At 33.9% G+C, this 17,323-nt stretch overlaps 1 protein-coding gene across 2 annotated transcripts; it reads right to left on the bottom strand.

Annotated features, from left to right (window-relative positions):
- Positions 1–9,238: 9,238 nt before the first annotated feature.
- LOC125844861 (myb family transcription factor PHL7-like) lies at positions 9,239–16,916 on the bottom strand. Of its 2 annotated transcripts, XM_049524218.1 has the most exons (8): positions 16,775–16,881; positions 13,512–13,616; positions 11,819–12,031; positions 11,411–11,487; positions 11,274–11,316; positions 11,066–11,123; positions 10,791–10,863; positions 9,239–9,963 (listed from the first exon to the last, which is right to left on the bottom strand). In XM_049524218.1, exons 3-8 carry the CDS (start codon positions 11,946–11,948, stop codon positions 9,433–9,435), a joined length of 912 nt encoding a protein of 303 aa, XP_049380175.1. In that variant the 5' UTR covers positions 11,949–12,031; positions 13,512–13,616; positions 16,775–16,881; the 3' UTR covers positions 9,239–9,432. The 2 variants fall into 2 exon arrangements, with proteins under 2 accessions (XP_049380175.1, XP_049380174.1); XM_049524217.1 differs by lacking the exon at positions 13,512–13,616 and having other exon boundaries at positions 16,775–16,916.
- Positions 16,917–17,323: the final 407 nt, after the last annotated feature.

Genomic DNA, 17,323 nt, shown 5'->3' on the forward strand with positions numbered 1-17,323 from the left:
ATTTATTTCTAAAATAAATTTTTACTTTTAATTATTATTTTTGACATATCAAGCAAAGACAATTATTTTTTTCTTCTTCATATTTTATCATTAACATTAAATACGTAATCTCCAAATCATTTTTCAAAACCAAACACTAAACATCATTTAATAGAAATAGTTTTATAAAATACTTATATCAATAATTATTTTTTTTTAAAAAGTTCCGTCCACATAGGAAAGCAAAATAAACCGACTTGAAAAGAAGTAAGGATAAATAATATTGATTTGGCGGGACAAAGACAAAGACAAAGAAAAAGAAAATGAAAATGAAAAGGAGTCAGAAAACCTCCTTTCTTCTTCACATCTCCGGCCTATTCTTGTTAGTTTTAGATCTGAAATTGCAGGCAAGGCATGGATCCAGATTCAATCCAAGTGGTTGAGAAGGGCTTTTTTGTTTGCTAAGATTCATGGCGAAAGAAGAGATGGATGATAGTGGATTTATCATGACAAATTTAGATGTGTATATATGGTGAAGAAGAGCCATGGGGGGAGATTTACAGTCAGAGAGTAGATGATGACGACTATAGCTATCGTTACTTCATCACAAAGAAAAACAACAATGGCACTTGGAAACAACAAGGCCAAGCAAAAATTGTTCATCTCCACTTATTATGGGACTCAAGAAAAAGATGCATGTTGGATCATGAAGGAGTATCAACTCTCTCCGCTTCTTATTTGTTGGTTGGATGACGAATATCGCATAGATTATGTTCTGTGTGCCATCAAGTCAAGATTGTTCTTGTCATGAACCACAACCAGCTGATCAACAACTATTTTTTGGTTTTTGCAAACTTCAAATCATGAACTTGTCATAGTGATGAATGAAGTATGCCCAATTGTTAGAAACGCAAATGGATTCTTGGTTTTACTTTTAATTGCAAACTACTATTCTTTTGATTTTAATAGTACTGTAACTTGTTTAATATTACTTGCTACAAGACTCCAAACGTATTTGGGATGAATGCTGATGTAGTTGGGAAAATGCTGACGTACTATTGTTGAAAGTTGTGTGTGGAACGAACACCAGAGTTTGTAGAATTTGATCAAAGATTAGACAAGAAGAGAAATCAGAAACACTGCTATATATAATTCAATGGAGACTTTTCACAAGAAATTAAGATTCTGATACCATGATGTAATCAGAACCAAAATGCACGTTATAAGAAGAATATATAAAGAAGATTGATAGAGTAGAATAGAAGAATAAGTTGTAGAGGATCAATTCATTTTCTATATTTCAATGTGTATTAGATTACATTGTTAATAGCTCAAGATCATCTCTAAATAACTACCTTAACTAACTCAATTAACTAATTATTTCTTCCTTATTACTTGATCTTCTAGTTTAAACCCTTCTCTCTACTTCTTTTTTCTTTGTCCTTAGGAGGTATGAAGAACATGTCAACAACTCCTAGCTTGGACTTTTAAGTATTCATTCTGAACTTTAGTAAGGCCCACTTGGTTGCTCCTTGTATTGAGATATCGTCATTGTTGAATTTTTTCTCTTACAAATTTCAATATGTTTATGAAAAACAAGATTAGCTACAATTTGCATTCTTGCTTTACGATCACAGAAATTGAGTTCCTATTTCCTTCATTAGGCCAAGTCAATTATGCAACAATTGTAGCTAGGCTTTTATATTCTGCTTTTAATTTTCAGAGCTTGTAGAGATGGACCACAATATGTTTCTTTGATTTCCATGACACCAACTTTGGTCTCCTTGTTAAGGGCCATGATACCAAGTCCAGTGAATGTGTTTTTGCAATTGCTAGAAAATAGATAGCAGACCTGGTCCTGGTTGGTGTTGGAAAAAATAGTAGATATTGAAAAAAAAATTGTCTAGAGAATAGCAGACCTGGTCCTGGTCCTGAGCCTGGTTGGTGTTGCAATTGCTAAATGTTTTTGTCTGCACTTATAATTTTGTCTTTTCTTCATGGTTATAATATTTATCCCTTCTCGGGGTTGCATACTAGTACTCATCGTACGGACCGTCCTCGAACTTCACATCATTCTATTATGTAGGATCAGAGACATAGGTTTGTGGTTTCAGGTAGTAGTAGTAGTAGTAGATCATTTAGGGACAACAATTAGTGTTTGGTGAACTTTCATCTTTCGGAAAGCGGACTCTTCTTTTATCAGTGTTTCCTTTGGTTTATATGATATGTCGGGGGCAATGTCCTGATGTAGTTATTTTTATTCTATTAGTAGAGTTTTCGTAGACCTACGGTTAGTCGGATGAGTTTTTTTTTTAAATGCTCTTGAATATTAATTGAAATGTGTCGTACCTTTCGGCATTGGTAGTTAAACTGGTATCTATTAGAATAACTTCAATAATGAAATTCTTTTAACATTATATAGAATATCAGTGTGATGATATTTATTGCAATATTTTAATAACACATTGTTTGCATGTGAATGTGAGAAATCTTAGCTATGACTAAAAATATTTCATGACTTAAAATTTATGCTTTATTTTTTGAGGACTAATTTATCTATAGATTTTCTATATTTCAATTGATCAATTCAAAAAAGACGAAATTATGAATCTGATTCACATGAATTCAGTGCTCTGATATCATAATGAGATTTAGATAAGAAACAGACTTTGAGAATTTTCTTATCTAATTAATTAAGCTTCACTTCAAGGATGAGAAACTCTCATCTATATATACATGTCATCTATGCTATTGTCAGCTATTATATATACAGTTTTCACTTTCTCAACTAACTCACTAACAACTTTTGTAACTAACTAACCAACTAATGGCAAGCTAATCAACTAATTAACTATCAATTGATACTACATAATTAAGCAATTAAGTAGATGATGAATCACTATCTCCAATATGTTGCGTATAAACACTATGTTTAATAATGTGATTAATAGAGAGTAGTGGTATATCGAAAGAAAAGAATTTTGAGAATACATTTTCGTTGAAAAGTAATAACACATTACGTGACCTTGTTGTTCAAGATGATTTTGAAAAATGAATATTTGAGGAGAGGGAAAAAAATACAATAATAGGAAATCTTTTATCTTGTTGATAGTGTTCTTAAATGTATTATGTTTCTTTTTTTGGTGCATTATTCTGAAAAGAAATATTTGATGATAAAGTGTTATAGTGAATTAATTGTTGTACTAGATTGGTACAATGATGTCAAATTGAATCTCAAAATTCTCTTGGTGGTTATGAGTTTGCCCTTGGTGGGAGTGTAATGATATGAAAATTAGACAAACAACTACATCAAATTATGAAATTAATTTGGAGTTGGTTGATAATGAGGCAGAGATAATATAATTCTCAGCAAATATCAGGCTGAAATAAAACCAACCAATCTATATATTGTGGTTGCCTAGCAGCATTAATCGTAGGAAAAAGATAATTTTTTCAATGGCAAAAAAAAATATATGTGTTTATGACATAAAGTGAAATAGTATGTTGTGAGATGGAATAATATTCATAAATTATGTGAGGTCAGAAGTGAATTTGGTCAATTTTCTAACTAAATTTTTGGAAAAAATATTTATAAGTGAAGCTAGCTTCAAGGAGAATGGGCCTTTTGTCAAGTTGTATATCTAACACCAATCACGCTTTAAGAGAAATTGCATCCTCTACAATAATAAAATATATATATGAAATGATGCTATGATAGGGCCATAGGGTTTGATAGTACAAAGAAGTATATGAATGAATTTTACTTATGCTGATGTATAATTATATGTAGAGCTGTCAAAATGGGCTTAGCCCATGGGGCCGGTCCACCCTGTTATCGGAGTAGGGTTGGAATAGAATTTTTCAAATCCCTTTAAAATTAGGGCTTATAAGTCCGACCTATATAATCTCTTGAGGCTTGATCGGGGTTAGACCGGGGTCAGCTCATGAGCCAAAACTATTTATTTTCTTATAGAAAGTTCACTAATGCATGAGCTAAATACTTGGATGCACGCTATATTGTAATAGTACGAATCTTACCCGATTTCGGTGTGCCTAGAGACATGTATCTTGGGATACATGGACTCAAAATTATGTGTAATTTATTTTAAATAGACTCTATCCAAGTGGATTCGCATGTATCTAGGATACATTGACAAATCTCGCGCCCTCGCCTCCCTCCCATCTCGCTCGCCACTTTCTTATCTCGCTCGCATATGTGGGATGCATCACACCAGTTACATCTATCTCGCATATCTAGTATCTTAAATACATGTTAATCACACTAAATTTTTTGCTAGTGTTATTGAAACAACACCATTATTTGCTATATTTTATTTGAAAATCTTCTTATTCTTGATGTCAGAATTTTAAGTTTAAAAAGGAAAAAAATGAAAACAAAAGTTAGCTTGCCCCAACCCACAACCCTTCTAGGGTTGGCCCTTCGAAATGAAGGATCAGCCTGCCTTAGCCCTTCAAATTTCTTGGCCGGCGAGGTTTGGACCGAGTGGGGTTGGACTACCCTTTTTGACAGCTCTAGTGATATACTCCTATAATTGGTATTTATGAAAAGAGAAATCCATTATTTTTAAGCTTGATACATTGAATTTAATTAGGACGCTTAATATAAATATCATATATTGATTTATTATTTTTTGAAACTAAACACATACAAAACTAGTGTTTGGATTTTAAAAAGTTCTCATTAAGAAAAACGGGTGTGTATAAGAAAGCAAAATAAACCGACTTGGAGAAAAAGTTAGCATAAATATTGATTTGGGGGAAAAAGGAAAATGAAAGGGATTCTATAAATTCTCAGGAAACCTCGTTCCTTCTTCACAGCTCCCTCCCGCCTATTCTTCTCGTTTAAGATCTGAAATTTTGGTGCAAGAAAGAGAAAATTGCAGGAATGGAGCCCCCGGGAGAAAGATTGGGGTACATTTTCCATCCATCTGCTAATCAATTTTTGCTAAGAATCGTGGCGAAAAGTGCGATGAATGATGAAGGATTTATCACCACAAACTTAGATGTGTATGGTGAAGAAGAACCATGGGGGGAGATTTACAATCAGGGAGTAGATGATGACGACTATAGCTATCGTTACTTCATCACAAAGAAAAACAACAATGGCAGTTGGAAATGCCAATTTTCTTCAAAATAGGGAATGTATCAACAGCACATGTTATTGGAACTAAGAAGAAGATGCATCATGTTCATGAATTTGGACATTGGATCATGAAGCAGTATGAACTCTCTCCGGTATTTCTTGATGAGGATCGCAAAGATTATGTTCTGTGTGCCATGAAGTGGGAGTACATTGACGAATGTTCTTTTGATGACCCACAACCACAACCACAACCAGCTGATGAGGATGTATGAACAACTATCTTGTAGCAACTTGTCTATTAATCTTTTCTGACGAATGCCCAATTGTTAAAGGTTAGGAAATCTGTATAAACGCAATGGATTGGAAATGTAGATATTACTTTTACTACTGTAACTAGTTGGAATAGCTGTGTTTACTGCATCTGTACCGAATTCACCATCAACTCCATCGTTTGTAGCAGAAGCAAGAATATGATCAAAGATTGAGTACTGCTGTAATTCAATTTGAGAAATTCAGTGGAGACTTTTCACAAGATATTCAGATCCTTCAATTTGACGGTTAGATTTAGTGAACCAAAATGCATGCGGATCTTGAACCTAACCATTAGTAAACTATCGCCCTCACCTCTTAGCAATGAATAGGCACACACTTAAAAAAACTGATTAATGAATAAGTTATAAAGGGCTACTTTTAAATTGAACTTTTGAATATCTGATTCACAAATGTTTGTGTAAATTTAAATATTACTATTAATTAGATTTTGATCTAATGCAACATTGAAAATTCATAATTGTCTTCATGAAATTTAAATATTACTATTCTTTAATTAGATTTGATATTTTATTTATTATAATTAACTAAATATAAGAGCAAAGTTGTAAGCTAATTTTGAAGACTCGTTTTATTTATCTTTATTTGAATAGTTTGAACAAAAACAAAACAAACAAAATATAACATATTCAAGGCCATAATAAATCTTTGTAAAAAAAAATAAAAAAACCCATAATTAGTGTCATTATTTATTATGTATGCAAGATTAAAAAAAAAATTATTATGTATACATTCACCTCAGTTCTCATCACATAAATTTCTGTATCGTTTTATTTCGCTGGGAACATTAATGATTAGTAAGTGTCATTATCGTATAGTTGGAATACTTAAACGTATTCTAGGCCAAAGAGTACTCTTTTTTTTTTTGGTTATCAAACTAAAGAGCATCTGATAGATTGTATATTATAATTTAGTGATTTTACATTTATGTATATTAATTTTGAAGAGACAATACATTTTAACTATTATTTAATTAGATTAAATATTTTATTTATTACATTTTGATTAAATATAAGGGTAAAATTGTAATCTAACTTTGTAGATAGGAGCTTCCCATTTTTAATAATATACTAGTTCTCGCCACGTGTTTTGCACGTGTACCACATACTAATAAAAAAAAAAAAATCACTTAATATTTGTAAACACTTGAGTTGTTCAATAAAAATTCACAACAATGCAAGTTTCTGAAAATAATGTGATTTGTTAGTCCATAATTCTTGAAAAAATAGGATGAATATTTATCCTATTAAGGACAAATTCTTCCGCAAAGTACCGAAACACCTTATTTGTAATTTTTGCTTTTCCTCGGTTTCTTTCTTATATTTTTTGGTTGTCCTTCCAATTTTTTATTTAAGTTTTTTTTATCTTTTTTTTTTTTTGTTTTGTTTTTGGTTTACCATTATATTTTGTATTTATAATGCTTATACTGTTTTCAATGCAACAAAGCTCTATTAGAATAACTTCAATAATGCAGTTCTTTTAACATTATATCAAATATCAGTGTGACGATTATTATTGCAATATTTTAATAACACATTATTTACATGTGAATGTGAAAAATCTTAGGTATGACTGAAAATATTTCATGACTTAAAATTTATGCTTTAATTTTTTGAGGATCAATGGATCTATAGATTTTCTATATTTCAATGTGTATTAGATTACATTGTTAATAGTATATATAGTTGTAGATCAAGAGATTATCTCTAACTCCCAGGACGAGAAGTTAGTTATGACTCATAACTAACTTTACTAACTCTAACAGATTAACTAACAAGGGTTATGGTGGAGTGGTAAATATTCCTTCATCCTTAACCAAGAGGTCTTGGGTTTGAGTCCCTTTGGGTACGGAGTTTCCTTTGTTAGGGAACGATTTACCCCAATGTGGGACTCCCCGGCGCGAATCCTAATTTAGTCGGACTCCAGTGTGGGTATCGGACACCGGATGGAATACCCAAAAAAAAAAAAAAAACTCTAACAGATTAACTAACTCATGAACTAAGTAATTGTTTCCTCCTTGTTACTTTAACACTCCCCTCGAGCTTGGAGGTCTTGATTTTCTAGTTTAAACCCTTCAAGGTCCTTCTATATACTTTTTTGTCATTAGGAGGTATTAACTTTAAGTATTCATTTGGAGCTTTAGTAAGTCCCTTGGTGAGAATGTGACTTGATTGCTCGTTGTTGTTAATGTATTGAGTTTTGATTAGCCTTGTTGAATTATTTCTCTTACAAAGTGACAATCAATTTCAATATGTTTACTTGTTTCATGAAAAACAGAAAATGATCAGAAGTTGTGTTCCTATTTCTTTCATTAGACCAAGTCAATTATGCAACAATTGTATATTCTGCTTCTTCAGATCTTGTAGAGATGGACCACAATATGTTTCTTTGATTTCCATGACACCAACTTTGGTCTCCTTGTTAAGGGGCATGATACCAAGTCCAGTGAATGTGTTTTTGCAATTGCTAGAGAATAGCAGACCCTGTCCTTGTTGGTGTTGGGAAAAATAGTAGATATTACTTTTAATACTGCTACAAGACTCCCAACGTCGTACTTGGGATGATTTGGCGAATAATGCTTTTGATGTGGCAATGCTGGGATGATTTGGCAAATGCGTACTTGGCTCCATCCAATCCTCGAGTCACTCAAAGGTTGAAAGCAGCAGGAATAATACTATATAATATAATTAATGATGAGTCTCCGTACGTATGAGTGATTCTATGGAAAAGCACCATTGCTTATATATGCACCTGAGAGTAGAGAAGTCCAACGCTCCTTTCCGAGATGTCTTGGAAAATTCACAAGTGGTTTGGTACCTTTACAGTATTCTAAACTCAGTCGTTTATATATGCAGATGTTTTTGATAATGCTGTGTCGATGAGGTTATACCTAGTTTATTACAACATGATGTAAACCACTTAATACCTCTGAAAGCATCTAACCGAATCAGATAGATAATCAGTTCATCGGTCCATGTCGATTAGCGAAGCTATATATAATGTCAAGCTTCACTAAAAGCGATGTCATTTTGATTCAGTCGCACTTGCATCCACTTCCTTGAAAACACCAATCACCAGGGTTTGATAGTACAAAGAATGAATTTTTACGATTGGTATTTTTTTTTAAACTAGACACAGAAAAAACTAGTGTTTGGATGTTTTCATAAAAGAAAAAGGGGAAAGCAAAATAAACCGATTTGGAGAAAAAGTTAGCATAAATATTCCTCCTTCACATCTCCGCCCTATTCTTCTTAGTTTTTAGATCTGAAATTTCGGTGCAGAGCCCTTGGGGTACCGTTTCCATCCAACTGCTTCAGAAGGACTTGAATATTTCATAAGATTCATGGCGAAAAAAGAGATCAGTACAAACATAGATGTGTATGGAGAAGAAGAAGCATGGGAGATTTACGGTCAGGGAGTACCCTCAGATGATGATGATCGTTACTTTATCACAAAGAAAAACAACAAGGGTGAAATTGAAAACAAGGGCACTTGGAAAAACCAATTCGCTACAAATTGCCAAGTTCATCATCACAAGTACGCAAGAAGAAGATGCATCATGTTCATAAATTTGAACATTAGATATTACGTAGCTTCTTGTGTTTCCTGCATCTGTATTAACCAGACGCATGGGATGATTATCTGCCTCATGATGTATTGTGCATGTACGAAACAATGTCCATTGGCATCCATACATGAGAGCTCCTTCACGCATTGTTCCCACTCCTCAGGCGCAGTTCTCAGACGCCTCTACTATCAGTAACTAAGGTAAACAAACAGCCTCATTAGTGCAGGCAGCAAGACTTCAGAACTTCAAACCTCTAATTAATAAAAGATAATGGCCTAACGTTAAGAGTGTCATTAAACAAGAGCTGTAATGTAAAGTATTACTACATGAGAATAAAGTACATTTAACCCATAGCACATTCAGTAAGCAATGTAGCTTCTCTGACCAAATCACAACATATGTTTTCACACTACATAATAGTAGTTGAATCCTATCGCACATGGAGTAGTAACTATATGTTGCTTCCAGAAACATTTGGTCCTTCATTGCCAAGAGACAATCCTGATGACAGATTGAATTGCTCGCTCGCTAGGAAAACAGGATTTGGTTGCTCGTATGGTGAGCTCAAGCTCGACTCCAATATCTGGTGCGGAAGTAGCATATCTGCTTTAGTAAATGTGCCCACTCTTTGTTTCTTTGATGACCTTTCACCTTCAGAGCTATTTATTGGTGAAGTCTCGCGGCAACCAGAATCAGGAGTAAGAGGCTCATGTTGTGAGGAGAATGATTGATCAATAGAAGGGCTCTTGCTACGGGCATGTTCTTGTACAGACGTATCAATGTGAGGAGACTCAGATGTTGGTGCAGGAGTCCCTGGATCAGTCCGGTTATCCGAATCTAGACCATTGTCACCTGCTGCTGAAGGAGTGACCCCAGAATCAGGAACTTCTGAGAGAACTCCACTGAGCCGCTGTTGTTCTTCTATTATCTTCTTCAAGTACTTCCCTTGTGCTTCAATTCTAAGTTGTAGCTGTCTTTGAACCTGTAAAGGTAAGAAAGGAAGTAGGTGATAACAAGTAACCTTCCAAATCCCTAAGAACTAATTCGAACTTCAAAGGGAACTCTTATTGGAGGGTGTGTTCTTTCATAGATCCCACAACTTCCTGTTTAGCAGACTGATGATATGAGATGAAATCAAAATGAAGCAAGTTATCCTAATACAAATATCAGTTTGCCCAATACATAGTCGCTTTTGATGAAAGAAAAAGAGTCCAGGTAGATTTCAAGGGAAATGTTTGAAGATGCAACTAAAAGACCACTTCATTTGGTAGCATCTCCATACCCATAAGTATGTGCCACACCCATCAGAAACAAAATATGGAATTTAGGTGCGGTACATAAGAAAATGGATAATTAATTACTTTACATTTTTTCATCTTAAATGGAATGTTTAAACCAAAAGAATCTAAAATGGAATGAAAAGATCAGCTTTTACAAGTAAAAGAGCTTCTTTCATGTCTATAATGGATAGTAGAGTATATATGACAACATTGAAGAATAGAGAAATTCAAACCAAAGATACGAAATTTAAGCCTCAATTAATGTATTAACGGGAAGTAACAGAAGAAACATTTTTCTCGCGCATGTTTGTTTCAATGGCAAGTTTAAGATAAACGTAAAAGTTAATAATAGGTTAAAAACAGGTGCCTAACATCTCCTTAAGACATTGGCAACTGTGGAAAGACACTCTCAAATAGGTAGAAATAGCTTGCTAATCAAACAGTGTGTTTCACTTTTTGTCTCATGCTTCAATTATCTAAAAACATTATATGCATTCCAAATGTGTACAAGAAGTTCAGGAGAACATACCTCCAGTTGCTCGTGAAGTCGCTTTTGTACCTCCATCTGCAGTTTTAGAGCCTCATTTATCTGCACACCAGTCCTAGAAAAGAGCAACAATTCACATTATAAAAATTACAAAAAGTTCAACAGTTTAAGAAGATTTTTCAGCTAAAAAATCTTTCAAATGTCGAATGCATAGGCACAAGTAGGTGTATACAGAAAATTAGTGTAAAACTGTAAATTATGAGACATTCAAAGCTTGCAACTTCATAAACTACCAGCAAACAGGAAAATCTACTCACGATGAACCATCCAAACTGGAAAGCATGTCTCCTGATTCTTTCTTGTCAGATTGTTTCCCTTGTAATCACAATTGCAGGCAAAAAAATGATATCAAAAAGTGTGTTACTGGAGGATCAACAAAATCACCACATTTTCAAAGGAATTAAGCCTCCTTTAAAGCTTAAAGAAATAAACATAGTTGAAATTTTTAATTCTAAAGGATCCTACCATCAGAAGAGGAATCTGGGAGGTATTTAGCAAGCCGATATTTCTGAATGAACAGGCAAATAATGCAAGTCAGTCACTAAATGAAATATTTCAATTTCAAGAAAGCATTTCTGAATATTTTTCTGCAGCATGTATACCTGTAAATGACTTTTTACATGGTAAATTGTTAGCCCTTGAACACCCATGACTCTAAGAACACCTTTAGGGGTAGCCCCTGAATCAGAAAAAGAAATAATGTCAGAACAATTAAATGATTAAGCCAAAATGTGGAAATACAGCATCACCTCAGCTGCTGATTATTTATTGTTATGGAGTTTTTCTATGCACTGCATGCATCTAGGGAGCATAAAAACTGATTAATGGAAAAATGTAAACACACAAATAATTATGGGAAAGATAAATTATTTATGCTCTACGTACTATATTGTTCAAAGAATAGAGTAAAGGATGTCTGCCTCCATAGCAACTCAAATAAGGATCTTTTTCCCTCGGAGATTTTTATTCCTTACATAAAAGAAAAAACACAATTAAACTCGAGATCTTACGGTCTGGGCCACCAAGTTGTGCGACGGCATCAACGAACCGTTCATGTAGCTCATGGGTCCAACGCAACCGTTGCTTTGAAGCAAGACTAGGATTGCTATTGAGGTTGTTTCCTTCATTTGTTGGGTCCATTGTGCTGCCACCGCAATATAATATCTGACTGTATGTCACTGTAATGTTTTTGTGAACTAAGCATGAACAAGGACGCCTTTAGCCTGATGCACACAAAATCAAAAGATAAACACACACTTGAACATATCTTTTATAATAGCTTTAGTAATTCTTTCATCAACTAATTCTCTAGTAAACATTCATCAACACTAGGTGGAAGTTAGTCACTGAGATGTGCTATCTAATCATTATGTTCTGTTCTCTGTGAAAATGTAAAATCTCATAGAACTTTACCAGGTTGACCTGTACATATGATAAAGGGAAAAGGGTCAAAAACACCCCTCAACTTTGGTTTATTAGTTGACTATACCCCTGCTGTTAAAACAAAGTTATTTATCCCCTTGCCGTTACTAATTTCACCATTTATACCCCTCAATTGACGGAAATCCCCAAATTGACTCAAATTAACCGATTTTACTTAAATTACCTAATTTTAACCCGACCCACCTAATAATATAAACCCATTTTTGTTCATTTTCATTTCTGTTAATCTTCATCTTTAAAATCAATAAAAAAAAATAGTCCAACATAATAACAAATCAACAAATTAACAAGCAAAAGCTATCCGGAAAAGTTCCAATTCGCTGAACAGTGCCAAAAAACAATAATATCAAACCAAAAATTAAAATAATCAACAACAAAGTGTAATAGCATACAAAAATTTGAACAAGGAATATGAATGAAAAATTATTGGAGCTTGAACTCCCTAACCAAATCTGAAACACAGAGAATAGAGTGAAAAATGTAAAAGAAAAATAAATCATCATAAAATATAAGAATGGAAAGAAAATAGAGGGTCATCGAAAAATGGGGGTGAAGCTCGGTCGTGGAGCTGTGTTGGTGTTGTTAACTGGTTTGAGAAATGGGTTTGCTGATTTTGGCATTGGGAGAGAGGCTGTGGTGGCTGCTGATTTGCAGAGCCTCGCCGGAGTTCATGGTCATTGTTCACCGGAGTTGGAGCCAAAAACACATATACCATAGAAGAAAACGTAAAAGGGGAAAAGGGAGGGGACTGGCGGCGGTCGCTCTTCGCTGGAGTTGTGGATGGAGCAGGTGGTTTTTGCTAATTGTTTGATGGGTGTTTTCGAATGGATTGTTTACAAGTTGTTTTTGAAAAGGAACCCAACATTAAAGATGACGATGAACAAGATAGAACAAAATTGGGTTATATTATTTAAGTGGGTCGTGTTGGGTTGGGTTGGGTTAAAATTGGTAATTTTAGTAAAATTGGTTAATTTGAGTCAATTTGGGGATTTCTGTCAATTGAGGGGTATAAATGGTGAAATTAGTAACGGTGAGGGCATAAATAACTTTGTTTTAACGGCAGGGATATAGTCAACTAATAAACTAAAATTGAGGGGTATTTTTGACCCCTTTCCCTATGATAAAATACCACAGCCAATGTATTTAGCATCTTATATTTCCACATTGTTATTACATATATAGATAATATCGAATGATTAGCAGCATCAATATATTTTTTCTATTTTAACGACGGTGTTGTCTGGACCAGCTTGCCCGCACCCCAACTATTACACCAGGTACATGCTACCTCCCACAGTCCCACCCACCCAGTTGTCCAAACTATGCCCATCTGGCTTACGCATATGGGAAGAAATCACCTAGGACCTGTTTTTTGCCAAAACACGTAAATCATAATTGCAGTGTCATGTTTGGTTGCACATGTGCAATTACATAGTTGATATGCTTATACTTTAACTAAAGAAACGCTATATAAAATTAAATACACTTTCTATTTCTGATGAACATGTAAGTAAAAAATAAGGTAGAGGTAAGGTTTGCATACACACTACCCTCCCTAGACCCCACTGCGTGGAACTACACTGGATATCTTGTTGTTGCTGTTGTGTAATGAAGTTTCAATGTGTGACAAAAGTATGTGTTCATAAAAAATATTTTTTGATGAGAAAAGAAAGATTTTGAAAAGTCACAAGTGTAACTACCACCAATTCTTTGCCCCCATGGAAAATGTATTGTGTAATTGCTTCCCTCAATTGCACCGAATTCCATGCTGTTCAAACAGTGCATATCACCCAAATACGCCTAAAACGAATGTACAAGGTGGCTTTACAAATAGGCCCCTAGTGTTCTTGCCTCCGCTAGGATTTCATATCTTCACAGAAAGAAACATCCTAGCTAGATCTATTTTCTTAAATCTATCAGGAAAATTAGGATGTATCTAGTTGATGGGTATCTTTCCATCCCTATAATGACAAGCAACGACTAGCCAGAGGAAAAGGAAAAGCATAAGTTTCCACATTGATCATTAATTACATCTTTGGAAACAAGTGGAAGAAACAGTGTTCACACAACTTATAGTGAAGTCATAGCGAGTATTGTGCCGATATGCATGAAAGTCTATATTCCTGAACTTCAATAGTGATTTCAAACCGAAGTGAATAAACTACCTGATTCTGAAATTGAGGAAAATAATTTATTACCAAGTCAATGCAGAGTTAACAGAGAAAGCTGGGCTATTCAGTATGTAAAACATGGTCTGTCGGGTTTACGAAGTTTCACAAAACAAAAAAAAGGGTAGAATCAGTTCCTACACAAAATGACGGATTTGGTTTCCGAAAGCAAGAAAATAGCTAAAATTGAAGACTACGGAATCGGCATTTAAAGTCAAAGGATTCTCTAAGTTTAATAATAAAGTAAAGGAAATTGTCCTGCTCTCCATGTACATACACAACATGGAAGAAGGAAAACTGAAATAAGGGAGGAGAAATGAATGTGAAGTTGGTTGAACCATGAGGTCTCAAGTTCAAATCCCAGCAAAGATAAAAACACTAGGTGATTTCTTCTCATCTGTCCTAGCCTTGGTGGACAAAGTGTACATGTTGCTGGGAGGTGGCAGGTATCCCTAGAATCAAGGTGCACGAAAGCTAGCCCAGACATCATAGTTACCAAAAAAAAATGTGAATGAGAAAATAGACATGTCAAGAGGGAGAACTTCCGCTCTGCTCAGCCAAAAAAAATCACTTCAGCACTACATGCAAATATCAATAAGTACTTATATCTAAAGCATTATCTGTATTATAATTGTCTTTCGAGCTGGAAATTAAAAACATAATCTCATGCATGAAGGAACAAGAAACTAGAAAAGGTGAAAAATTTGAAGTATTAAACTTATTGTACAGATTTATATTACCACTATACTTCGCTTCAGAAACTTAATAGATTGCAAGTGCAAAACTATTACCACTTGAACATTTACATATGATATCTTGATAAAGTTTCAATTTACCCAGCAGCATTGAAAAAAGGAAGTATATGAGTTACTAGCACACCATTCAACCTTTGTTGTAACTTTAGTCGGCGACACAATTATGAAGCAGCATCTCTGCAGCCAAATGATGATACTCAACAGGTACAAAACCATGTAATTACAAATTCCCTTCGTTTACTTCAAATACACTATTTGATCTAAAGTTGTGTTTTCCATTTCGGAAACATGAGTTTGAATACTAAGCTAATGTAAAGGAGAAATAACAAAAAAAAATTATAGGAAAGTACTACTGATGTCAAAAAGACCAGCACAATAAAAGTGCTTTCATTAAATCCAACCTTACCACCAAGCATTCAAAGTTTCCAACAGCCCAAAGATTAGCTTTCAACAATCTACCAATAATTAACTCATCACTAAGGAAATATTCTCAAGTCTCAACCATTTATGAAAAATGGAAACTGCATAATTTAGCACACTTCGATTAAGAATTCCCTAGTACAGCTAAAGATTTCCCATTTTTATACCTATTTCTCTAAATTCAAAGCCTATACCACTACTACCTCAAGAAATTCAACAGAAGCTAAAAATCACCCAATACAAAAAGATCCTTTCATTTCACTAGCTCAGCAACATAGCAATAACCTAAAAGATATCATTTCGGTTCCACCAAGCTAGTCAACTCTTCCACCTTATCAAAAGTAACCTAGTTACATGTATAAAAATCACACACAATTCCGATAATTCAAAACCAAAACTTCATTCTAGAACTCCTACCATAAAACTGAACAAAGTTTCCTTCAAATTCAGCTAAAATGGAAAAAAAATGTTGAAGACAAGTATCTTTACAGAAGAAAAGAATTTCCGAATACGAAAAACCCTTTTCAATTCACTAAACTGGGAAACAACCCTTAGAATAAAACATATCATATCATGACGAAACATTTTTCACTTTCCATAGCTCAGAATCATACTAGCAACTGTATAAAAGATATCATTTCAGCTCCAAAAAATGAAACATTTTCCAACTTCCATAGCTCCACCATGCAAGTCAACTCTTCCACCTTATCAAAAGTAACCCTAGGCCTAGTTGCTGAGTAAAAACCACACACCAATTATGATAATTCAAAATCAAAACCTCATTCTCGAACTCCTACCATAAAGCTCAACAAATTTTCCTTCATATTCAGCTAAAATGGAAAAAAAAAATGTTGAAGAAAGCACAAGGATCTTTACAGAAGAATAGAATTTCCCAATACTAAAAACCCTTTTCATTTCAGCTACAAGACGAAACATTTTTCACCTTCCATAGCTCAGAATCATACTAGTCAACTCTATAATGGACAACCCTAGCTGCATCTGTATCCCAAACCAATTCGCAAACTGCGATAATTCAAACCCTAAAACTTCATTTAAAACTCCCACACAGCAAATTCCCCCATAAAACTCCACAAAATTCACCAAAATTTGCATCAAATTTAGCTAAAAATGACAACAAAAAAGGAAGACATAAATAACGATCTTCACAAGAAAAACTTACAGTAATGAAGAGAGCTGAAAAAGATGAATCTTCGTTTTCCTCTTTGATGAGATCTTCGAATTCGATCCTCTCCTTTCTTCTGAGTGCAAAGTGATTTTTTTTTTTAATTTTCTGATATATTTATTTTTTTTCATGAATAATTGTGAAAAATAATTACTAATAGGTCAAGATAGGTCAGTTGCTTGTGCCCCTAAGAATGCCCGTGGTGCCCGAGGTGAAGTAGAGCATCGATAAACCTTCTTTTTCTTATTAAGGAAAAAAATATTTAATGTACTGGTTTAATTTATATGGCACATTTTATTTTTTTAGAGTTGAATAATTTAAATTTGATGGAAATTTGTATATGAAAATTTTTAATTTTTTTGAAATGAAATTTATATACAATCCAAAATATTTAAAAGATATATGTACAAAAATAAATTTGTTTGAATCTCGAAATCTGAAATGTGTCACATAAATTGAGATGGAGAGAATATATTATATCAATCTGGATGTCCATAATTAAATGTATAATTCCATAGTTTTATGTAATAATATCCACACATTCAC

Source organism: Solanum stenotomum, chromosome 11 (assembly GCF_019186545.1).
Source record: "Solanum stenotomum isolate F172 chromosome 11, ASM1918654v1, whole genome shotgun sequence".
In the NCBI taxonomy this organism is placed as follows: Eukaryota; Viridiplantae; Streptophyta; class Magnoliopsida; order Solanales; family Solanaceae; genus Solanum; species Solanum stenotomum.